The sequence below is a fragment of the Setaria viridis genome, chromosome 3 (genome assembly GCF_005286985.2).
Source record: "Setaria viridis chromosome 3, Setaria_viridis_v4.0, whole genome shotgun sequence".
NCBI lineage: Eukaryota > Viridiplantae > Streptophyta > Magnoliopsida > Poales > Poaceae > Setaria > Setaria viridis.
In genome coordinates, this window is record NC_048265.2 from 28,729,550 (window position 1) to 28,756,079 (window position 26,530).

Genomic DNA, 26,530 nt, shown 5'->3' on the forward strand with positions numbered 1-26,530 from the left:
AGAATTGCCCTTCTTATTAAAGCTAGACTTGTTCTGTATAGCCATCACATGGCTACTACTAGCGCTTTTCTTAATGTCAGTCTCTGTTGTTTCAAGCATGCCACACAGTTCATTCAGACCCTTCTCCGTCCCATGCATATGGTAGTTCGAGATGAAGTTCCCATAGCTAGAAGGAAGAGACAAAAGAATGAAATCAGTGGCCAACTCTTGGCCTAGTGGGAAGCCTAGCTTCTCCAACCGTTGAGTGAAACCAACCATCTTGATTACATGTCATCCTATTGCTGCGCCATCTGCTAGCTTGCTCCCCACAAAGGCCTTACACACATTAAACCTTTCAGTCCTGGCTTGTATTCAGAATATGTCTCTAAGCACCACGATCATATCGTGCACCTCATGGTTTGTTTCCAACTGCATCTGCAGCTCGGGTTCCATGCAAGCAAGCATAAGGCAGCTTACTTTGAGGTTAGCATCACATGCTTTCTTGTAAGCATTCTTAACAGCAGCAGGTGCATCATCAGCAGGTTCTTCTGGTAATGGGTTGTCTAGAGCATCTTCCTTTTTCTCAACCCTGAGAATAATTCTCAGGTTACGGGTCCAATCCGAGTAGTTTGTTCCATTCAACTTGTCCTTCTCAAGGACCGAACGCAAAGCAAACGGTGTGGTGTTGCTAGGTGCCATTTAATGTACAACAAAAGTAATGCAAAATACACTAAGACAAACATATCCATGATAGAGCAAATCATATTAAACTATTTAACAGAATCTACTCCCACTACAATCAATATCCCTTTATTGATACTTAGTGATTCAGGATCCACAACTAACAAGTCTACTAGTGAGCTTTAGCATCACCGCTAGCAAACAAGGTAGATCGGTAAGCAACTTCTTGCTAATCATACCACATATGACTCCTGTTGTTGGGTGACATCTCCATGTCTCGGCGCCCAACCTTTATGCCCCAAGATCCTTAACCGTTAAGATAACCTTGTTAAGCAAACCAACCCTTATGCGTGTAAGTGTCCGACACAAACCTGTCTAGTCAAGGAAAACTAGTGGCACCCTAATTTCATAGATCCACCACCAATTGTACAAGACATGGGACGATGCAAGTTTTAGTTGGGAGGACATACTAACTTAAACTTTGTGAGGGATCATTCTACTTCTAACATCACATCATGCAGGAAGTAAAACATAAAGAATAACATGCACATAGTTGTGACACAGTATGGCCCGTTCTCTTATGGTGATCTCCATCTTCATAGAACCTGTTCACCATGATGATCTCCATCTCCATGTTCCATGTGCGCCATCCTCATGGTGATGAGTCCTCCAAGAACTAGAACATGCTATTGCATCTAATAGCTAGTAATAAAGATTACACGGTTGCTTGGATCATCACAGATTGGTACGCAGACCATTAAATACATTAAAGTGACAATACATATGGCTCCAGCCGTGTTGCCGTACGCATGACACGCAGGTCACGAATTAGTTACACAGATGCATCACATACACATAAGGGCCATACTGATCACAAGATCCATACATCCTGCAAAACAGAGTTAGGCGTTTTAACGTTCCAAACTTCAGAGGCCTGTAACTCCATCTTCCAAGCCGAATTTGGGAAATCTAATTTTGCCAAAAATTGTCATATAAAATTTGCCTCGATCCGAGATCGTACCGAAAAGTTACGGCTGTTTTACTGAAGCACACGCATACGAAAAAATTCAACCCCGGTAGTAGATCCAATCTACTGTTGCACATCTCATGTGTCTGGCGTATGAACCTAGATTTTGATTCGACCGATCACATTGATCTTCGCTTGCTGCAACTGGCATTACGTGTATCACTTAACTTCGATGGTAGAAATCCGATCGGTAGGAGTATGTCGTTACACCACCATTGTAGCAAGAACACAAAAACAGGCCATAGATCAATATGAAAACTCGCATATCTCCATATGCACACATCCCGAATCCATAACAAAACAGCTAAGGCTCTAATGCCACTTTTGGGCTGCGAGGTAGGCTACACTAGCACAAAATAAAAATTTTCTACCGCGTAAACCAGGAAAACTGTCGTATATGGATCACGGGATTACCACTCAATGCACTGGTGCGGAAGATGTAGAATCACGTCGGGGCAGCGAAGTCAATCAGCGTAGTCGAACACGTAGTTGATCACATCGACGTCGAGCAGCACCTTAGCAGCTCGTCCACATGTAGCAAGTCATCCTCGTGGCCCGGCTCGTCATCGGCTCGTTATGGCTCGTCGGTGGCTCATCGGCGGCTCGTCGTGGCTCGTCGTGGCTCGTCCAAGTGCTGCAGGCACAACACCTCCAAGGTATCTACACGTGGAGGGAGGAATCATTGCAAGCCAGACTGCTAGGTCCACGAGTTGCAACAGGGCAAGGGCGTGGGAGGCGTGGCAGATGTGTTTCGGCCAAAGGGATGAAACCCTAGGGTGCCCCACCCCTCTATTTATAGAGGTTCCTGACGGGCCTCTGGGTCTGAGGCCCATTAGTACTACTAAACCTAATCCAACTCGGATCATATCCGAATTGGGCTTTCAGCCCCTTAAGTGTGTGACCCTATGGGTTCGGATACGTATACACATGGCCTGAGTACTCCTACTCAGCCCAATAGTCGGTATTGGCCTCTAGTAAGATGTGCCAACTCCTATACGCACACGAAGATCATATCATACGAACCTTCACAACATCATGTACATGCTATTCCCTTTGCCTCATGATATTTGGTCTAGCTTCAAGCCGACCGCTCTTTCTCGATCCTGTGATTCGGAATCCCTTTGTAGGTTAACTCTTAACCGTACGTTGCATGGCCATGCTTTTCTAGATCCGATCACTCGAGGGGCCCAGACATATCACTTTCAATCAGAGAGTGGAAAATCCCATCTTGATTGACCAGGCCTCATAGCATGCTTCCTGACAAACCCGAAAGCTACCTTTTTAACTACCCTGTTACAGTGTAGCGTTTGATAGCCCCTAAGTAAGTCGATCCACATCTTGAGTACATACGACAATCTCAGGTCTAAGGACAAAGCGTACATGTTGTGTAAAGAGAGAACTACTTCTCATGTTGGGTCAGTCCTAGCACATGTCTCTACATATGCCTACATTATTTGTTTGACATCTCCATGTCTATGACTTGTGAAACATAGTCATCAACTAATACATGTACTAGTGTAATATTCATGTGTGTCCACACATGAACTCCGACCAGGGACAACATTTAGAATAACCATACAAGTAAAGAGTTCCACATACAATTCACATAATTGTAGATCAATTCAAGTAGCCTTTAATGGATATTCAAGGAACACAATACACAAATCATGGATACAATCAGATATCATCATCTCTATGATTGCGTCTAGGGTATACCTCCAACATGCACATCCTTGATACCACCTGGAGCTTGAATATTTGTGATGGAAGAAATTTTCTCTGGTTGGCCTCAATGCCATGGTGGCTAATGATGAATCCGAGTAATTTTCCGGAAGGTACACCGAAAACGCATTTGGTAGGGTTAAGTTTCCACCGGAATGCTCTTAGACTTGCAAAGGTTTCTTTTAAGTCTGCGACTAGATCATCCAGATTTCTTGTTTTGACGACTACATCGTCTACATAAGCTTCTATGTTACGGTGTAGTTGCTTTTTGAAACACATCTAGATGACGCGTTGATAGGTCACCCCTGCATTTTTTAGCCCAAAAGACATTGTTTTGTAACAAAACGCTCCAAACGGGGTGATGAAAGCTATTTTGGCTTAATCTTCTTCTTTGAGGGCTATTTGGTGATAGTCTGAGTAGCAGTCGTGAAAATAGAGCAAAGCACACCTAGCTGTCGAGTCGACTACTTGGTCGATCTTGGGTAGTCCAAAGGGGTTCTTTGGGCAATGCTTGTTGAGGTCTGTGTAATCGACGCACATTCTCTACTCATTGTTCTTCTTACGAACGAGTACAGGGTTAGCTAGCCTATCCGGATGGAAAACCTCTTTGATAAATCCTGCTGCGAGTAGTTTGGCTAGCTCTTTTTTGATTGCATTTCTTCTGTCCTAGGCGAACCTTCGTAGTCATTGTCTTTTTGGGGTGGCTTTGGGATCGACGTTTAGTGAATGCTCAATCAGCTCCTTAGGCACACCAGGCATGTCAGCTGGCTTCCAAGCAAAGATGTCGTGGTTAGCCCGAAGAAAGCTGACGAGCATGTTTTCCTATTTAGGGTCAAGCCATGTTCCAATCAGGGATGTCTTGGATGAGTCACCAGTCTAGAGATCGATGGTTTTGAAGTCCTTCTCGCTTGCTGGTCTGACTTTCATTGATCCTGACTTGTTTTCTGGGATCTCGAGTTCTGTGGGGCTGAGTTTCTTTGAAGTTGTGAAGACTTGTTGCATGGGATTGGGTGCTTGAGAGGTCGCTGTGATCTCGACAGCTTCCGTGTCACACTCGTACGATCGTCTTAGGTCTCCACATAGGGTTAACTCACCCTTAGGGTTGGCATCTTCAGTACCAGGTACACATAGTGTGGTATGGCCATGAATTTGGCCAAGGCTAGTCTTTCGAGTATAGCGTGGCAAGAGGTTTCGAAGTCAGCGACCTCAAACCTTATTTACTCGGTTCAATAATGTTCCTTGGTGCCGAAAGTGACTGGTAGGATGACTTTTCCTAGCGGTATGGCCGCATTTCCTAGGACAATCCCGTAAAATGGTGAGTCTGTTGGAGTGAGTATGTATGTGATGTCGAGGCACATTTTCCTTAGTGTCTTGGTGAAAAAGACATTGAGTCCATTTCCGCCATCGATAAGTACTTTGGTCAGTCATGAGCTTGCAACGACAGGGTCGAGTACAAGAGGGAATCAGCCTGGTTTTCAAAAACTTGTCCATTGGTCTTTTCTGCTCGAAGTACCAGCTTATTGGACCGCTTGGATGCGGTACCCGGGATTCCGCCAAAAATGACGTTGGCCATTTTAGAGTTAGTCTGGAACTCGCCTTCGCCTTCACCATCTTTATTGACTTTGCCCTTTCCCTTGTCCTTATTTTGATCAAAGTCTTCGGGAGGGGGTGGTGCGAGTAATTCTTGCATTACTTGGCGCATGCTGTAGCAATCTATCACCGAGTGTTTGTTGTTTGGATGCCACGAGCATTGTTTCTTGAGTAACTCGATGAAGGAGGGCCCATCATTGCGCTTGTGTGACCCTTTCTTGCCTAAGTTGGTAATAGCTGCAACAGTGTTGTCGGGTTTGCGCTTGCGATTCTGATTACCTGAGTAGTTATTTCGAGTATCGTTGTTGCGGTTTCTATCTTGTTCATGATTGTTGTTATTGTTGTCGCGACCGCAGTTTCAATGAGGGCCGAATCTTTCAAGCTCTTTGTCTTCTTCATCTGCCCATTGTTGCACCATGATTTTGAGATCTTTGACAGTGGCTAGACGACGTCTGCCAAAGTCTTGGTATGTTCTACAATCATAGAGGCCGTTTTCAAAGCACTCGATGATGTCTGTTTCTGAAATATCGACTATTGTGGCCTTCTTTTCAAAGAAATGGCGCAGATAGTCATGGAGTGTCTTGCTTTCTTTCTATTTGATTAGGCTTAGATGAATTTTGTTGACTGGGCGGGACATGGAGCCTGCGTAATTATTGGTGAAAGCCTTCGGCAAGTCTTCCTGGGAGTCGATCGATTTCGGTTTGAGTGACTCAAGCCATGTTAATGGCATGGGTTCCATGCATATGGGGAAGTGAATGACCTTTGTGTCATCGTTACCCCCGGCTACTTGTACTGCTAGTGAATAGCATTGTAGCCATTGGACTGAATCTTGCTTGCCATCGTACTTGGTGATCCCTGTTGGCTTGAACTTCTTGGGTAGTTTAGTCTTCATTACACGTGCGGTGAAAGTGGGAAAATGGTTATAATTGTCGACTTCGCGTTCGCGTTTGCAGCGACGGTTGTTATTGATTACTTGTCTTAGGTCGCTGAAGATTGAGACTTCGCGATCAGTTCTGTGGTGATGAGGGCTCTTTGCAGAATTAGTGCAGCTAGCCTCTCCTGCATCCCTGTTTCACCTTGGGGCCTCGCGTTGATCTCTATTTTGCCTTTGGCTATGTTGCCTTGGCTAGTTGACTACTTCGTTACTGTGTCTTGGAGCCTCGCGATGGCCACCGTGGACTGCAATGTCTCTACAGCCTTCTTGGTTGGCCGAGTTGCGAGGAATAGATGGGATTGGAGATTCTGTGTTGAGTAGTTTATAACTTTGTTCTACGAGTTGTGCTACTAACCCGTTGGCCCATTCCACGAGTTGAGTTGTTAACTCGTTGTCTCTATCATGAGGTATAAGGGTTGATATAAGATTGATTAAGGAAATTGCTGCCAGTGGAGTGTTGTGCTCTCGAGCTTGCACTGCGTCAAATGCTCTTTCGAAGTTCACGATAGGGATGTTTGTAGCTAGTAGTCGGCGACGATCTGCTCAGGCAACATTGTGTGCTCTTCTTTGATTTCTTTGTTCAGAAGTTTCGTCTTGCGGGGCATTAGCTGATGATTCGTCTTGTGAAATGTCATCGAGTTGTGTAACCTGTCGAGGAGTTCTCTGGAGGCTGGCGCCCGCGTTGTTGTTTTGTGATGTGATGGCAAAGATTTCTCTGTCCGGGTAGTAGCTGACAGAGCTTGATGTTGCAATCTCTATAGTGCTTCCTTCTTCGTATGTTACACTAAGCAGGATGCCCTCCTGATATGGGAGGTTTCTATGTGAGCGACAGGGCGTGACTCGGATCTTGGGCTAGAAAAGATGGCTTCATTCCAGGCCAATAAATAAATCTTCCCTGTGGAGTTGAAGTAATTACTAAGCCTTGAGCTGGGCCTGACAAAGGGATCTCTTGAACATAGTCCGAGTCATAGTCACAGTCGTTGACTGATTCGAGTTTGAATTGGATTTGAGTGACGAAACCTTGGTGGACCACGGCTGCGTTGCGGAGTTCATGCGGGAATCGACTTCAAGTTGAAATCGGTTTGCGCGATGACTTGGGCGTCAGCCTACATGGGCTAGTCTGAGTCAAGGTCGAGTCCAAGCCGTAGTTGAACTTGATGTCGTTAACATTGAAATTTTGGATTTTCTCGGCAGGATTCTCTGTTTCTTGAGGAAAATTCTCGTCCAGACGCTTATTTTCTTAATCGCCGATGATGCGGTGTCGAAAGGATCCAGCGCCATCAGTGATGCAAAGCCAGGAGCCGAAGACAAAGGTAGTGCCTGCCTCGAAGGAGAAAACGGGCTTGATGATGACTGGTGCCATCGATCTCGCATCAAGAAACTCGGCGACTTCCCCTACCTAATGCGCCAGCTGTTGGGCTGTTGGTGTTTTAGACCAGTAACCCATTTAGGCGGTACCCTAGGTGGTCTTTTGTGCGGTGGGTGCCATCGAGAATCAAGAAGTCGATGGTGACGCAAGGAACACAATCTAGACAGATTCAGGCCGCTAGATCGCATAATACCCTATGTTCTGTGTATAAATTGTAGTGAGATTGATCTCTCTCGTTCGTTATTTTGGAGGAGGGTCCCTGCCCGCCCTTATATAGTCGGGGGAGCAGGGTTACAGGGTGGATTGTATGAGTCCTAGTCGAATCTATTTTATAGATTGCTACTCTAACTCGGTAGAGTAGTTTCCTGACCTGACTAGCCTTCGGAGGGTACATGAAGTCTTACGCGCCCTGCGGAGTAGTCTTCATGTCTGAGTAGGTTTCGGGTACATTCCCTTGAGTGGTTCCATAAGTCTTCTAGTGGGCCTAGGGGTGCCCAGTCGATAGTGGGGTCTCTGCCTTTTTCTCCATGCTTTTGATGAAAGCTCAAAGTTTATCCTTATCAATTGGAGGATCTTTCTTCACGGGAGGCTTTTTTGCAAAGTGAGCTTTAACCTCAGCATCCACTACTACACGGAGTTCCGCATCAATCATATCACAAAGGTTTCTTGGGCTCTAGTTGGTTCTCCTTCAGCTTATTCTGCTTCTTCATAGCCGCAATAGGTGGAACTAAAGGAGTCTTTCCCCGTGTAGCCTTGCTCATAATAGGGGGAGGTGGACTCATGCTAGGATCCCTATTAGCTAGTGGACTCATGTTAGGATGCCTGTCTGGTAGTGGAGAGGGTGCCCTGACAGATGGCGTAGGTGATCTTGCCCTTCAGCCTTGAGGAGATGATCCCAAGGTCAGGGGATTCGGCTGCGTAATCCTTATGTAGCGCTTGGGCCATAGAATCCAACCATGGATGGCTTCTCCTAGATTATTTTCCCTATCACCTCCAGGGATCTCTAGTTCCAGGTCATCCCGACCGTCGACCACTTGGTCCACCCTAACTTTGGCATAACTGCGAGCTGGAATCTCTACGCCATGAAGTGTTTGGCCTTGTGTTGGTTGTTCAGCCATACCAGAAGCCACCACGATGAGCTTGTTTTTCACAGGAGTAACAAGCTCACAAGGGGCTCTCCCAGTGATGTCGTCCATGGGGTGGCGTTGGTTGTCCTCAAATATGTCAGAAGATCCTCCAGCTGGGGATTCCATGGAAGCGACACTGCTTTGATGCTGAGAGAGGATTACATCAACATTAGCCCCTAATGTCGTAGCTGCTTGTTCATTGGCTTGTTTGCTAAGAGCTAGAGCCACACGCCGGTCAATTGCTTCCTCCATTCTTGTCTCTGTCAAAGCTATGTGTCCTTGTAACTCTCGCAGCTATTGTGCATGTTCGGCCTTACTTCTTTGGTGACTTCTATATGAATCAATGTGCACACGAAAGGCAAACTTTCATGGAATTACTCCTTTGCCTTGGCAACGTCCAGGGTGTTCTGGATTACCTAGTGCCATAGTCAACTTGTCCTTCTCTTGATCAAGCATGAAAGATCCTTCGGTCGTTAAGTCAACAAGTCTTGTACCCACTTCTCTTAATTCTTGGCCAAACACAAATGATCCATCTTCAAGATCGAGCGTGCCACCATGAGCATAATACCAATTCTTTGCTCACTTCGGCCATTCGAGAGTCTACGGTACTATTCCCCTAGCAATTATGTCATCTTCCATCCTCTTCCATTTCATGATCCCCTTCTTGTAACCTCCTAGCCCAAGATGATGAAAGTATTTCTTCTTCTAAGCATTGTCGGTGTTGGTTGGAGTTGCCTTAGCGCTCTTTTCCGATTGCTTGAACTGAACAAATGAATCCCAGTCATCTCTTAACTTTGGGTGCTTGGTGAAATCTGATGTAAGCCCCTTCTTTATGTAGCCTTTGTTTAGTTTCTTCTTGTACAATTGAAAAGCAATTGCACCCTTCTTCAAGCTCCAATCTTTCACTTTTGCTTCATCTACACATTCGAACGTGAAGTTTTCTTTTATCTGATCCCATATCATTTCCTTCTCTCAATCAGGGATCACACTTACGGGGACCGTGCTTGTGGAAGTGACGCTGTCAACGATTTCAGGGCTTTTCCAATTCTGAAAACTTATTGGGATGTTATCTCTAACAAGAAATCCAATTTGATTCCCCAATTTAGTCTTAGCATTGGAAGGAGCAATTGGTTCAACATCTTCATCAATTTCCATGATGATGATATGGCCCTCTAACTTCTTCTTGCCTCATTTTCGCTTAAGCCTGCTGCTCGATCCAGATGGCTGGAAAATGAAAGAACTATTAATTCCCAATAATATTGATAAGTAGAAAATTCAAATCATGCTTACATATAATAATTGCTATACCTTGCCTTGTTGCCCATCATTTCCTTCCTCGGCAATTGGTTGCTCCTCATTGCCATAATCGGACATGTTGAGGTAGATGTTAGTCTGGCTGTGATCGACCTCTTCATTTGGTTGATCATTCCTGCCACCTTCAGCAATCAACTTCATTAGGTATTTCTCGTCCAATCAGGCCTGCTCATTCTCTCATCGTGCCATTGTAACTAGTATAATATAAAATGAATTATTCTAAGAAATAGAAGGATTATTTAATCTAAGAATGACTAGAACTTATACAATTTTCAAACAATAAATGACTACACTTATACAATTTGTTACAATATAAATGACTAATATAATATAAAAGGAATTATTCTATGAAATAGTAGGATTTAATCTAAGAATGACTTGAACTTATACAATTTTCAAACAATAAATGAATACACTTATAAAATTTGTTACAATATAAGTGACTAATATAATATAAAAGGAATTATTTACAGTGAAGTGCTAGAAAATGATAACAAAAAAGCATGAAACATGTATACAAAAATTCTACAAAAATATTTACAGTGAATTGCACATTTCTATAATTGATCGAACTATTCGATGAATTTTGTACAGTAAATGATAGCATCATAAAATTACTGAATAATTTCTAAAAGTATCAAAGTAATTTTCACTTATTTTTATTCATTTCTTAGAATTAACATGATTTTCTATAATTTCTAGTTAGTTCAAGAATTTTCTAAGAATTAACAAGATTTTCTATAATTTTTCCTACAATTTCAAGCTAATTTTTAATACTACACAAATAAAAAAGATGAAATCAGCGGCTGGCCGCGGGCTTACGTCAGCGGCCAAGACGCGAGCCTGCCGCCGGCCGTGTGCAGTCACGCGGAGGGGGCCGGCGGTGGCATCGGGCCGGGGGAGGAGCCGGCGTGCGGAGTGGCTGGTAGCGACATCAGGCCGGGGGAGGAGCTGGCGTGGTGGAGTGGGGGACGGCAGCAGCAGCGTCGCGATGAGGGGCTGCGGGCGCGCGGCGGTCAACGTACGAGCCGGGGGTGGCGGCGGCGGCATCGGTCGACGAGGGTGGGAACGACGGTGCAGCGACAAGGACGGCAACGTCGAGGCAGCGACGAGGGTGGCGATGTTGGGGCGTACAGGCTGGGGCGCGCAGCCGTGTTGGTGACGGGGGTGGCAACAAGGGAGGCGATGAGGGAGCGGGGACGAGGCGGGACAGCGGCGGATGAGGTGGGGTGGGTGCGGCGGACGAGGCGAGGCGCATCCCTTCTTTAGTCTCGCCCATTGGAGTATCTGCAAAGGCACCTCCTTAAATCAAGCATCATCATCTTCCATCATAACTCCTCTTTTCCGTGCTTGGTCCAAACAAAATAGTTAGGCATGAATCCAGAATTGTATATGTGGCGTGAATAGTCTTTCTGGATTCTCATTTTAGCAATTTCTGCATGGCCAACAAATGAAACCGGATGGCAGTTTGTTGGATTCTACCAGATTGAGAAAACCACGGAAGCCATTAATGTAATCCATGGAGCGTTTGTTTGCATTGTACATCTATTGCTGATTCATCTACAAAGTATTACCGAACCAAAGATATTCCGATGATCCATACAATTATACATGAAACATAACCAACATGATACAAATACTATTAAACCTAAATGTTACTAAAAGTTTAGATAGAAATACATAAATTTTAATTTCAGACCCAAACAACATGATACACTATGACAAACTCAAATGTTGCCGAAAATTTAGATATAAATAGACAAATTTAAATTTCAGACCCAAACAATATGATACACTCCGACAACATGATACACTACCACAAACTATCCACTGAGTACTATCTAGGAAGACTTTAAGCATCCTTGGGCAGCGAAGACAAATATTTCGTTGTCCCAGCCTCATCATGTGGTTTATTTGTGCCTCCTGCAATGGTAGTACTAAGAGAACTTGAAACACCCAGGATTGGCAATGGAGCATAACGACCACCAAAAGTAGGTTCCTGACCCACCGCAACAGCATCTTCATGTCATTTTTGCAAATAACGAAGCATTAATTTCTCCCATGTGCTCATTTTCTTCGGCTTATCATGAGGGCCAACTATGGTTTTCCCCTTGGTGTGAGAGGAATGACGATCGCCCACACCATCGCCACTACCTCCAGTAGCAGAAGCCATCTCGATGTATCAAAATTTATTTAGCTCATATTTGTGAATGACTAAACTATGAACAAATTCTATATTTTCCCCCACAATTTACTTAGCTCAAACATAACATATAAATGAAAATTTTCTTCATTGTAGCTTATTCTTAAAATGACTAATTACATACCTCTATTTCATCTTATTATCTCTATGTACCACAATTTATCTCGCTCACATTTACCATAATTTATTTAGCTCATATTTGAAAAGTACTAAATTTATTCCTCTAACCTCATATCAATTTCTTTAAGTAATACGAAAATATAGCATCCAAAAAATTGTAGCTTATTCTAAAATTCATAAATATGATCTCTAAATAACACATGCATATAAATGAAAAAAATTTCCATTGTACCTTATTCTAAAAATCACAAATTACTCTACCTCTAAAGCACAAAATGGTCTTCAATCCGGCAGCACCTCCCCTATGGCGCCATGGATAGGATGAAGCTCGAGCTGTGGTGAATGGCTCAGACAGGAGGAAGAAGAACGCGAATTTATAGGAGGGAATTTAGTACCGGTTGATGCACCCAACCGGTACTAAAGGGTGCACATTAGTACTTGTTGGGGAAACCCCGGTACTAAAGGCTCGGTGGTACATAAGTACTGGGTGGGAGAACCAACCGATACTAATGTGTACCCTTTAGTACCGGTTGGGGGCACCAACATGTACTAAAGGGGATCACGGAGAGGCCCTGGAGGACTACCCATTAGACCCGGTACTAATGCTCACATTAGTACCGGGCCCAATTCCAACCGGTACTAATGAAGTGGATGAAAGGTCCATTCCCCACTAGTGATCATGTGAGATCGAACGAAGTAGCTGGCCATCACTTGATTGCATTGCCGAATCGAAGCCTGTTGCATAGGAAAGTTCGGTTGGGCCGGGCGACCTACTAGCTTGGTAACACGTCAGTGCAAATCCGATCACTGGCGATGTTGATGTAGTCAATGGCGAGGATGACGGTAAAATTGCCGACGTCGAACTTGATGGTGATACCTTCAACGTAGTCGATGTAGATGAAGTAGTCGACATCGTCAAAGTATTGGCGACTCCTCCAACATAGTCAACGAAGTGCAGTCTTGTTAATAACATGTTGTAAAATGCGTCATCAGCGGTTGGATCTTCTCCCTCTCCCGTCTTGCACGACAAGCACAAGAACCGAACAAAGTGGACAAGATACAAGTATAAGAGATTATTCTTTATTCTCTAAATATTAATGATTTAAAAATAAAGATATCCCTCGTATATATACTCTGAACTATGCCTAGAATTTTTGTAAGAGCCCACGATAATAAGACCATGACTAGAACTTCTAGTCTTCCTTTCCTTCTTTGATTTTAGAGTCCGGTTCTTTTACAACAACTCCAACATGATTAACCAATAATACAAGAATAACATATTAACAGTCAAACCGTTACGGACGGGTTTCTGCAAAAGAATTCGGTCAGAGTAAACATTGACCCTTTTATTTGGATGCGAAATAAAAAAAACTAAATATGAGCTACACAGATCATGGCTAATTATTAGCCCATGTTTAGCTAATAGCACAGGTAGATTAAAAACTTAAAATTTAGCATGCTATTTTAGCTCATCCAGAAGGGGCCTTGGTCTAAAAGGCAAAAGTCCAAATTACTCCCTTCAAATATAACGAAAGTTCAGATAACTCTCTAAATAAAGTTTTTTTTTCAATTTACCCCCTAAACTATGCCATTTGCTTCAACTTACCCATAATGCAATTTGTTATTTTTTCTCCATACACAAGTTGAATTTTAATTTGAGACTTTGCAAGGAGCTAGTGCACATCATAATCTATATTAAAAAATATTTGGTGAATTTTTTATCATTAGTTTTTATATAATTTTTATCTCAAGTATAATTTTATTATTGAATATACTACCCTATAAAAATAATAATAATAAATTCTTACTATGTTTTTTAACATGTCTTATGATATCTGCTATCATAATGCAAAATTTGAACTTAAGACTCTACTTGTGGATGGAGGGCAAACAAGATAAATTGTGTTAAGAGGTAAATTGAATCCAATTGCATAGCTTAGAAGGTAAACTGAACCAAGAAATATTTTAACCGGTTATCCAGACTTTGGTTATATTTGAGGGAAGTAATTTGGACTTTTTCCTCGTCTATATATAGCAAGGCTACCCGAGAAGTCTAAGTAAAGAAATGGTTTGTCCACCAACACTATGCGGTTAATTTGTTAGAAAAAATAGATGATATTGTACCAAAAAATAGTCTAGACATTTCAGAAAAATCAAATGGTGTGCCATCAAAACTGTCATGAATATTTTTGAATAATCAGAAGGTGTGTACCATTGAAATTATTTATCATAATCAAAACATTTTAGACAACAAAACAAGAAGATAAGCGCATTGACCTAAAAAAATTATACAATTATTTTGATGAACGTTCGACAATATGTGAAATTATACAAAGCTTCTCGCATCCAAGGCATCTACAATATATCTTTTTGATCTACATTTGTATATCGTTTACTGTTTAGATATGGTATATAGTTTATTGTTTTTATAATATTTTGGTCATACCTTGTAGGTTGTTTTTGGTAATTACTTTGCAAAAAATAGATTCGAAACATTCCTAGATCAATCCATGAACCAGTTGAACTGCTATTTTTAGATGTATTATGAGAATGCACTATAGAAGCCAAGTGGCAGGGCTATCTATGTTTTTGCTAGAGAACATTTTCTATGTAATCGAATTTCAAGGGGTGCAAGCAGTTACAAGTCCTAACAGACATTCACTCTTGTCATTTATCTCTCCCGCGCTCTCGCTCTCCACTTTTTAACACGTTAACAGCACGCTCTTTTCCTAAACGCAAGAGAAAAAGGAGATGCCGCGGCGCACTGCCCTCCACAGCGTTGACATCGCCTTCACCAGCGCTATCTCGCGGCCGTCGTTTTGTGGGCACGTACCCCTTTAGTCCCGGTTGGTGAATGATCTGGGACTAAAGAACCCTTTTTGTCTCAAAAATTTAGTTCCGGTTGGATTTTCGGGATCTATGGCTCTATCCAACCAGGACTGAATCTGTACTTTCCACCAGTGAAGGTAAACACCGATGCAGATTTCTTCAATTCAATATGTTTTTACTTGGGAAATGACGCCAATCTTCATGGCCCGCATGGCCTTTAGCAGATGCAGCCCTGAAGCGGTCCAGGCCTTCCATTTCCATGCGCTTGAGATAGAGGCGACAGGGGTGGTGGTGGCGCCATGCCGCCACAGACCCCTTCGCCTGCATCGCGCCCCTATGGCTACAGCACCACTCTCGCTGGCACTCCTACCGTAGGCGAGTGGCATGGCTACATCTGGTACCGGTTATGCATCAGTTGCCTATCTGAGGCTGTTGGGCGGTGCCGGCAGCACCCGGCCCTTCTGTTCAGCCTCATACGACAAACGGCTGCAGCATCCGCCTGTCAATGCCATCTGCGGTTGTGGCAGCGGGGCTTGCCGTTGCTGTTCGTCCCCATGCCGCGATGTTGGCCCCTTCAAGCCTCGGCTGTGGCAACGCCTGTGGCATGCAGCAGCAAAACTGCAGCCCCCCGTCCTGGTCCTCCAGGGTGCGCGCCCGCTTGGGCACTGCAACACCCACGGTGGCTGCGCTCGGCACACGTCGGCGCGACTAGGCATGTGCCCACGCCATGCGGCAGCGGCTGCATAGGGCATGCGAAGAGGCCACGCCCGAGTCAAGCACCGACGTCGGTAGTTTCCACCGGAAACTCTGCGCTTTCCAAGGTGCACTCGAAGTTGGCTCGGCCCAATATTTTTCCTATGTTCATTTTTTTTCAGCATCCAGTTTACATAATTTACTACTGAAATTTAATTAAATGTTCATGGTCTACATAATTCTGTTTAGTCTCTTACTTTAACATAATTTTTATGGTTGAGTTTTTACTTCCATAGTCCACATTTCAGATTAGAATGTTATGTATGTTTCTCCTATAATGAGCATGTTTCTAAACATACATAAATTGGCTCTTTTACCGAGAACCCTGCAGGATCTCATATAATTTTCCCAATATTGTACGGTAGAGTGTTTACTCCTTCAAAGTATTAACTCTCGTACCACATGTTTGTCAATATTGTTAATTTGACAATTTACTTTCTAAATTGCATTTTAACAAAATAGAATTGTCTGAAGTAAGCTCTCCTTAATTAATGATGAATTCGTTGCAGAATATACTACATGTCTTCAACTTGGGATTGAAAAACACATGATGGAGATCTAGGCATTAGCTGCAATAAGTTCTTCATAAGAATTTATTTGCACTGAGACCAAGTCTTTAGACAGCAAGTTACTTGCCCATCAATGAGAAGCCTACATTTTATGATAATTACCTACATGTGTTCTCCCAAGTAAATATTTTTGGATATTTAATTTTGGTCTACACCTTTATGGTCATTACCATTTTATTTTTGAAATTTGGTCAAGCACAGAGTAGTGGAGACCTAAGCGTTAGCTGCGGTATGATCCGTTTGAATATATCAACCCAGAGACCATGCTTTTAGGCAACAAGATTCTTACCCACTACTAGGTGATCCACTCCATTGTTTAACTACATGGAGATTATCTATGGTGTGTCCACAAATTTTTCAAAAATGACTCAATTACGAGGTACACCATCTGTGCTACCTCCAATTCTCCAATATAGGATGTTATGGTGTTTTTCATATTTTGCATCAATTTTACAACATCACCAATGTGGTTCTTAATTTACCTACTGTGAATTAATTAAAACCAGTGGATATATAATATTAGGGATAATTAATTTAATAGAGTTCGATGGACTCGCCTGATCGGCTTGATTATCCTATACATGTGCATTAGATATCAAGATCAATTTTACATTCCATGGACTACTAAAGGTGATTACTGAAACCCAAAAAATGGGATCCACCTCTTCACACCTAGAAGAAGTATGATGCTCTCTTTCTATTTAAGGTTCAACATCCATACAAATCTCACTCATGAGTACCTATTGGAAAAGAACCTACGTGCTTTGCGACTTCCTCTACAAGTGCACAATGAATAGCAAAGGAACTCATAAGACCTACTACATTATGAGTGGAACCATGTATGTCTCCAATATTTTTTTTAGACTACAACCTTGCTGTTCATAACATTTTGCGCGAAAGTTGAAATTTGCAAACTACAAACATTATTCTCCATTCATTCCAAACACATGATGAATAGTATGATGAACTTCTTTTGAAGAATCATCATCAATGCCCAATTTGTGTGGCGCCTCTCTCCTGAGGTTCATAGTGTATAGAATAAAATTGAGAATAACACGAGGTTCAATGGATTGACACTCCTGCTAATCTATGAACCTGACTGATAAATGCAAAGACAACAAGAGGCAAATGTCTAATGAAAATCATAATAAGAAGGGCAATTTGAATGACAACTCATTTGTCATAAATGTGGTTACATTGTACATTTTGATATAGTGTCAATGACAAAGCACCTAATCCTGTACCATAAGTCCCTAATAGATACAAAGTACTCATCAGAGCCAAGATATGAAGCACCCTTCAATCTTTAATCTAACACAACACCGAACACCGGTGGTTGGTTGTTTACTTGTGGCTCCTATTGAATCATGTAACAACACTTCTCTTTCCCAAGAGGACCCCACTTTGCTGGATGACATGCTCATGGAGTACTATACAAATGATCCACTTTGAGATTTGGCATAATCTCACTATCATTGATGTCCCAGTTGTTGTGTTGTGATATGTTCAAACTCATGATATTTGAGTTGAACAAACTTATTCATAACTTGAGTTTTACAAACTCAAGTTGTGATTAGGGGAGTACAAACTCATGATTTTTGAGTTGTACAAACTCGTATATATTGGAATGTTATACCTTCGTATTGAATATTCAATACTATATTTCTGTATAATTAATAAGAATTTAATTAAATTCTTGTCCTATATAGTATGGGAACTTTTCCGATTGAGGAAGAAATGTGCCTTGTGGCCAATTGAACCACAAACTCTATACTAGGGGAATAAAATATTCTCACAATCCTTTGAAAAAAAGGAGGGAATGTTTTGACAATAGCTCCATGCAATATAATGATAGTCCACTATCATGCTCCCTATGATATTGGAGTCATCTAGGATGTTTTATTATATCCTGATTTGACTCATATCTTTACAAATTATAGAGATATCCATAAAAGTTTCTATCATATGGAAACACAAGATGATAGTAATGGATATGGCATACGTATTTCTGAGAAACATTTCTCTTGGATTGTATTCTACATACATCTCCCCGTACAACATGTTGCATTTGATATAATTTTTCATGCCTTTGATGCATACCACACTGGGTAGGATCAACTCAGCCATTCTATCATTAGGTTGAAGTGAAAAATTATAGGCAATTTTATTGGTCATGATTTTCCCCGTAGCATGGATACTCTACAAGTACCACAGGGAACTAGATTTTGAGTCCCCCTTATCTTAAAATCAGATCTAAACGTCTTAAGTTCCTTGAACTCCATCAAGAGAACAAGTGTGGTCTAGTACAAAGATTGTATGGATATTTCAGGCATTACATGGTTATATGATGCATCTATATGATGACTTCTAGTGTGTCCTACTGACAACACAAAGCCATGAACTAATCATGGCTCCAATTCTAAGCACATTAGCCTGCACACTACTGAATTTACCTAATTTGCTTACAATGATGATTGTATTTCCTAGGTATTCAGAATTATATCCACAATGGATATGACAAATCTATGATTCAAACAGTTAAGATCATCACACGACCGTTACTAGTGAATTGCCATTTCCAACCTGTCTGTTCAAACCTGTTTGTTGGAGTTAGGTAGTTTTACATGCCCTTGACTGGTGATTAACTGCATTTAATTAGTTCCCCCTGTATACTTTTAGTATCTGGGAATCCATGAAGTATTTCCCATTTGCGTACATTGGGTGTGTTTTCTTCTAAAACATCCCAATCTCACCACCACAGTGTAAATCTATGGGCACACAGAAAACTGGGGATCTATGTGAGATTTCACTCTCCGTCGATCATTTAGAACCTATTTGTGAGGATCTATCTACAGCCCGTATGCTAGTTACATTTCAATCATGAGCATTTCCAGGCATTAGGGGAGATTTCAGGTACCAGGAATAATGCTAGGAAATTTATTAGAATGCATTAAGCATTTCAAGCTCAGGATCCCGTACTAAAGCCGAACTCTTCGATTCATATGATTTGCAATATATTGCAAATCAACTTCCATATGCATTTACTATGAGGTGTCATAAAATATTACAGATCCTATAAAATGTGCATGAAAGAGTGGTGGTGCCATGTAAAACCACTCAACTCCCTGTTGCAACCACTGTTGTAAATAAGAGGGGGAGAAATATGGTCACAAAATGGGATTAGGTAGTAAATGTAGACCAACATTTTGTTGGCAACCAACCTACTATTGGTAGACACCTAAAGGATTATGATTATCCTATGAATGAAAGGCATTCACAACCTAGCATAGTGGTGCACAATACTAAGACTGCGTTATCGGAAGCCCTTGATTCTCGTTTCAAGAAGTCATGATGAATAATAAGGGTGCATAAGATGTAGACATCATGTCAATTGGAGAATTATGCTATTTAAAGGTTACATGTGTCGACACTTACTTCTCAGCATATATGCATTTCAAATGATCCAATAGACCATGGCCATGGCAGAGCACCTTTGTGTTCAAACTAGACCTTGTAGAGTGATGTAATAAAGCAAAGATAGCCTTGCTCACCTGAAGAAGTGTTTGGAATATTTCCAATGCTTCATTGTATGTTTATTGTGATACAAATTTGTTTTCATCGAGAAATGGATTTGGGAACAATATGGTGGTCACAAGCAAGGTTAGTAGCAACAAGGGTTTTACGCAAGCTCTAGCATTATTTCAATGCTATTTATTCTCCAATACTACGAGTCATAAATTTTTGATATTATACTTATGGCAGTAAAATCATCTATCTATGCAGTTGATAGATGTAGTGACAACATACACCTCTGTAGTCATTGGATTTTGGTGCATTATTTATGGAGTCCTGAAGGAATCCAAATACTTAATCCCCAAACACAACTTGCAACATATATTGTGTAATGCTTAGAAAGTCACTTCATGGCTCAAAGCATCCTTGCCGAATGTGGTACAATCAACCTAGTGAATTCCTCCACTCAAGTTGTGTAGAATACTTTCACTTCCGGTTTGGGAGCCGGGACAGGAGTGATGCCCACCACTCGATGAAGTATTCTCCCGGTTCAGTTTTGCACCCATCATAAAAGAACTTAGTGGGTGGGTGCAAATTGGTTCAACAATTTATAAAATGCTCAATTAAATTATAGTATAAAAAATTATGAAGACATGACATTAATTTTCTAAACACTAAAGGTTCTAGTCTTGGCAAAGGTGTTGCCATTATGATGTAAATATCAATGGTCAAATAATGCTCGATAATTTGTTCCAATGCAAATATATCGTAACCCGACATTAGCAAATCTGTTGCTCGTTATAATATTTGGACTGCAGATCCACCAATTTATCAGGTTATTCCACTAAATTGAGCATTTTACAAGTTCTTGGACATATCTGCACCCACCTATCAAGTTATTGTACTAGATTGAGTATTTTACAAGTTGTAGGACTAATTTGCATATACTTGTCAAGTTATTGTACTAGAGTGAGCATTTTACAAGTTATTGAACCAATCTGTACCCACCTGATAAGTTGTTGTATGGTAGGTGCAATTTACTCTTTCAGAAATGTAGGGAGACTTCGTACGTGGAGTAACGAAATTAAAGTTCAAAATCTGCTTTCAAAGACCTCCACCTACAAATTCATCTTACATTAAGGGAGACTCGCACTATGTAAGAAACAATATATTAGTGACGACTAAAATCCATATTAGTGATGGATATTTCTCGCGTCACTGAAATGTCTTACCATCCATTAGTGATTCACATTAGTGACGAAAATAAAACCGTCACTAGTTTCACTAATAAATTCTTATTACCTGCGATGGTTTTTTTTACTACCTGAGTCACTAATATGTAGCTGATGAGTTTTATGAATATTCACGTCACTAATATCTATAGCAGTGACGCGTTTTCTATAAACCACGCGTCGCTAATTTAGGCTACCGTGATGGTATTTTTACGACCCGCATCACTAATATGTATTGATAGTGACGCATTTTATGAATATTCGCGTTACTAATGTCTATAGCAGTGAAACGTTTCCTATAAACCGCATCATTAGTGTGACTTACCAAAGACGGACTTTTTACAACCAGTCACTAAACTCAACGAGGACCATCACTAATGCTTCACAGCACTTGCTCAGGCAAAGACATTAGTGACGCGGTTGAAAATCTATGTCACTAAAACCACACTAGTCACGTGTTTTTATTTTCCGTCACTAAATTATGTGTCACTTATGTTGGATTCTTACATAGTGTCGTCCATAACTAGTAAGTAAAATTGGCTGGCGGACACCGTTAAAAGCCATACCATAAATAAATGTGGCTTTGCGAAAAGACACTAGGGGGGTGTTTGGTTCCATCTTGCTAAACTTTAGCTGCTAAACTGCCAAACACCCTTGCTAAAACTTGCTAAAGTTGAGTTGCTAGAGTTTAGCACTTTAGCAAATTTTTTGTTGCTAAAACTTGCTAAAAGGTGGGCTGGACAACCTATACCCCTCATTTATTGCTTGTCTTCCCGCTCCTGCGCACCTTTAATAAGGGTAGATAGGTCTTTTTACAGCTCATTAAATGCCTTTTAGCAAGAGTATCTAAACAGCTTTTGCTAAAGTTTAGCAACTAAAGTTTCGCAAATTTTAGCTGCTAAGCTTTAAGCAAGAGTAACCAAACAGGACCTAGAATTCTATTCTACGTAAATATGCTACTGCACATGGTTCATTTAATAATATTTTCTACTCAAACAGCTCAAAAAACATTCTTAAAAGACTTGCGTACCCCTGTCGTCTTCGTCATCTCCTGGAGTGAGCGACGCCAGCCGCCCGGATCAACCGCCGTGGCCACCTCGAGCCGGCACCGTGCGCGCGTGCCCAGGAGCTGGAGCTGCGGCCACCTAGAGCGAGCCCCGCCATAGGAAGCGGGCGCCGCGCGCTCCTCCGGCCTCTCCCGGCGGCTGCGGTAGCTCATGCCTGCGTCGACCCATCCCGACAGCTGGAGCAGGCAAGCAGCCCCTTCCAGCGGCGGCCAATCCAGGCAAACCAGAAGCTCGAAGCTGCAGCTGGAGCCTCCCCTGATTCCAATCAGAGCAGAGCAAGCACACCAAGCACTCAAGCACCAACCAGGGAGCTGCAAAGCCACCTCCAGCTCCTTCACTTCCTGCAGCGCCACCTTCCAAATCAACGCCAAACCAAATCCTTCGCAGAAGCCAGCACCAGGAGCAGCTTCATCTCGTATCCACCGGCAAAGCAGATCGAGCTCCAGGATCCATGGTCATCCATCCGGCTCCCCAAACTGCTTGACACCTCTCCGCCCGAAGGGGAAGTGCGCCGGGATGGGTCGTCGCGGGGAGGGGGCCGTCAAGAAAGGGTGAAGTCGCCGGGAGGGAGCAGAAGGCGGTGACGACTCGATTCGGGTGCAGGCAAAGAAGAGGCAGGGGTATACTTGTCATTTCGCGTAGCTTTGTATTTAAAACGAGTATAATAATGAGTGCGGTGTCCAGCACCAAATTACCACAGAATTTTAGTGTGTTTTAGAAAAGACATCTTTTTTTAGTGGTTTCTAGCAAAAGCTAACTTTTTCAAGTGTCCACCGGCTAATTTTGCCTAACCGGTAGCCCTACTCCAACCTTGCACATCCCGTGCTTCGTTCAACCTAGATCTGGATAGATAGCTCGGTTCGAGAAGGCAACAACCATTTTATTTATGGCTTAGACGTTGATGCGCATATTATATAGTTATAGGAATTCATGTAACTTAGAAATTAGTAAGCAACGAAAGGAAGCGAAAGCTCGATGACAAGCAAATGGAAAGGGGCCCTCTTCCTCATTTCATGACCTACCCATGAAATGCAGGTCGGAACATGGTAATATAATCGACAAATACGTAGATTTAGTCAATAAAACGCATAATGGATTAATTATATGAATTCGAAAATAATCTGAAAATCTCAAGTCCTCCACGTCCATGCATGCTTGTCTCTGCACCTCACGCTGGGGGTGCAAGCATGCCTAACTGCCTCCGCATGGATCAGATCATGTTTGCAAGCGTCATGCAGTTGTTGGCCATCTGGTTGAGCTCCTTATCGAACTTCCCCATGGGGTTGGCGGCATTAGCCTGAGTGAACGGCCGGTCGCACGACTCGAAATCCTGGACGGCGAGCTGCAGCATGATCTTGGCGGTGCCCGTGTCCTTGAACGTGATGGCCCGCTGCGCCGCGCCGATGGTGTCTTGGGTGTTCATGTACATGGTGTCGCAGAACGTAAGGGCCTGCGACTGCGCTGGTGGGATGGTGCGGGCCGACTTCGCGACGTGCTTCCGCGCCTGCGCCACGCGCTTGGAGAACGCTTCGACCTGCATGTTGAGCACGGCCAGGTTGTCGATGACCGGGTACTTAGACGCGTGCCGCCCGGCTGTAGACGTGCACACCTCCGGGAACGGGGTGCGAGAGCAGATGCCGGCGACCTGCGGGTTGACGGCACCGGCTCCATGTCCCTTCCCCCTCCCCAATGCCTGGGGGAGGAGGCCGGCGAACAGCAAGGCGACCGCAGCAAGGAGGACGAGCCGTGGGTGGGCTGGCCCCATGGTTTATTCTGTTAAATAATTGCTCGGTGGCGACAGGTATCTATTCGTGGAGCAGCGCTGGAGAGGGTGGTGAAACAGGCGAGGTGGGATGGGTTCTTATAGCAGGCCCCTTCGTTCTTCGCAAATGGCGGTTCGCCTCTTGCTTTGGAGCTGATAATGTCCATTGCTTTTTGCTTAGTTATTATCTGGGTTCCCCACGCTTGTCGGATGTCCTGACATTTGACAGATAAACTTGTCGAGTTGCTAGAAATAGCCGACCTCGATATGGTATGAGATTATAATTTTAGGATTTGATAGCAAATTGCTACTAGTGCATTGGTAAATTAACGTATTTCAGTTTATGAAAGTAGCACAAGTTTACAGAAAATTAGATGCCATATAGTTAGACAATTAATACCTCGACCGGCTGACATTGCATTAAAAAAGAAATCTCAGCTGCACCAGAACCTAAACCGATCACGAGTTGGCGACCACCTGTTAGGAGGAGGGTCCAAAACAACTACAAGTGCCACAGGCTAACACCCCGCCACTATTTTTTCGAGTTGCCAGCCATCAGGATTTGAACCTGACCACTAGACTCCAACGACTACATTGAGATCAAGGCTGTTGGAGGTATGCCCTAGAGGCAATCATAGAGATGATGATATTCCATTTGTATCCATGATTTGTATATTGTGTTCATTGAATATCCATTAAAGGCTACTTGAATTGATTTGCAATTATGTGAATTGTATGTGAAACTCTTTACTTGTATGGTTATTCTAAAGTTGTCCCTAATCGGAGTTCATGTGAGGACACACATGAATATTAGACTAGCACATGTATTAGTTGATGACTATGTTTCACAAGTCATGAACATGGAGATGTTGAACTAATAATATGGACACATGTGGAGACATGTGTTAGGACTGACCCAACACGAGAAGTAGTTCTCTCTTTAAACAACATATACACTTTGTCCTTAGAAATGAGATTGTCGTATGTATTCAAGATGTGGATCGACCTACTTAGGGGCTATCAAACGCTACGCCGTAACAGGGTAGTTATAAAGGTAGCTTTCGGGTTTGTCAAGAAGCATGCTATGAGACATGGTCAATCAAGATGGGATTTGCCCCTCTCTGATTGAGAGTGATATCTCTGGGCCCCTCGAGTGATCGGATCCGAAAATGCATGGCCATGCTACGTACGGTTAAGAGTTAACCTACAAAGGGATTCCGAATCACAGGATCGAGAAAGAGCGGTCGGCTTGAAGCTAGGCCAAATATCGTGAGGCAAAGGGAATAGCATGTATATTATGTTGTGATGGTTCGTCTGATATGATCTTCGTGTGCGTGTAGGAGTTGGCACGTCTTGCTAGAGGCCGCTACCGACTATTGGGCCGAGCAGGAGTACTCGGGCCATATCTATACGTATCCGAACCCATAGGGTTACACACTTAAGGGGCTGGAAGCCCAATTTGGATCTGATCCGAGTTGGATTAGGTTTAGAAGTAGTAATGGGCCTCGAACCAAGAGGCCCGTTAGGAACCTCTATAAATAGAGGGGTGGGGGCGCCCTAGGGTTTACACCTTTTGGCGAAACACATCTGCCGTGCCTCCCACACCCTCGCCTGTTGCAACTCGCGGATCTAGCAATCCGGCTTGCGACGCTTCCTCCCTGCACGTGTGGATACCTTGGAGATGTTGCGCCTGCAGCACTTGGACGAGCCACTGACGAGCTGCCGACGAGCCACGACGAGCCGACGACGAGCCACGGCACGAGGGCGATCTTGCTGCACGTGCACGAGCTGCTGAGGAGCTGCTGGACGTTGACATGATCGACTACGTACGACTACGTTGATCGACTACGTACGACTACGTTGATCGTCTTCACTGTATCGATGCAAATCTACATCTTCCGCACCAGTAGTGCGTCGAGTGGTAATCCCGTGATCCTTATACGACAGTTCTTCCTGGTTATATGCGGTAGAAATTTTGATTTGCGCTAGTGTAGCCTACCTCGTATCCCAACAGTGGTATCAGAGCCATTGCTGTTTAGTTTTGGATTCGGGATGTGTGCATATGGAGATATGCGAGTTTTCAGTTTGATCTATATCCTGGTTTCGTGTTCTTGCTGCAATGGTAGTGTAACGACATACTCCTACCGATCGGTTTCCGCCATCGGAGTTAAGTGATACACGTAAATCTAGTTGCAGTGAGCGAAGATCAATATGATTGGTCGAATCGAAATCCAGGATCATACGCCAGGCGCATTAGATGTGCAATAGTAGATGAGATCTACTGCCGGGGTCGGGATTTTTGCCGTATGCGTATGCTTCGGTAAATCAGCCGTAACTTTTCGGTATGATCTCGGATCGGAACGAATTTTATATGAAAATTGATCTACAGAAAAAGTTACACATGAAATTCAACGGCTTTGCCGTTTTCAGCGAAATTAGATTTCCCAAATTTGGCTTGGAAGATGGAGTTTCGGGCATCCAAAGTTTGGAACGTTAGGACGCTTAACTCTGTTTTGCAGGATGTATGTATCTTGTGATCAGTATGGCCCTTTGTGTATGTGATACATATGTGTAACTCATTCGTGACCTGCGTGTCGCGCGTACGACAACACGGCAGGAGCCATATGTGTTGTCACTTTATTGTATTTAATGGTCTGCGTACCAATCTGTGATGATCCAAGCAACTATGTAATCTTCATTACTAGCTTCTTTACTAGCTATTAGGCGTAATAGCATGTT

The 26,530-nt window shown here is 42.9% G+C and overlaps 1 protein-coding gene across 1 annotated transcript; it reads right to left on the reverse strand.

The window, feature by feature from the left end:
• Nucleotides 1-23,140: 23,140 nt before the first annotated feature.
• LOC117846897 (uncharacterized) lies at nucleotides 23,141-23,810 on the reverse strand. Its single transcript, XM_034728019.2, has one exon. It carries the CDS (start codon nucleotides 23,792-23,794, stop codon nucleotides 23,240-23,242), a length of 555 nt encoding a protein of 184 aa, XP_034583910.1. The 5' UTR covers nucleotides 23,795-23,810; the 3' UTR covers nucleotides 23,141-23,239.
• Between the last annotated feature and the right edge of the window lie 2,720 nt (nucleotides 23,811-26,530).

What these genes read in the sequence shown, in the direction of transcription:
- LOC117846897 (XM_034728019.2), bottom strand. Translation starts at nt 23,794, where the DNA reads ATGGGGCCAGCCCACCCACGGCTCGTCCTCCTTGCTGCGGTCGCCTTG.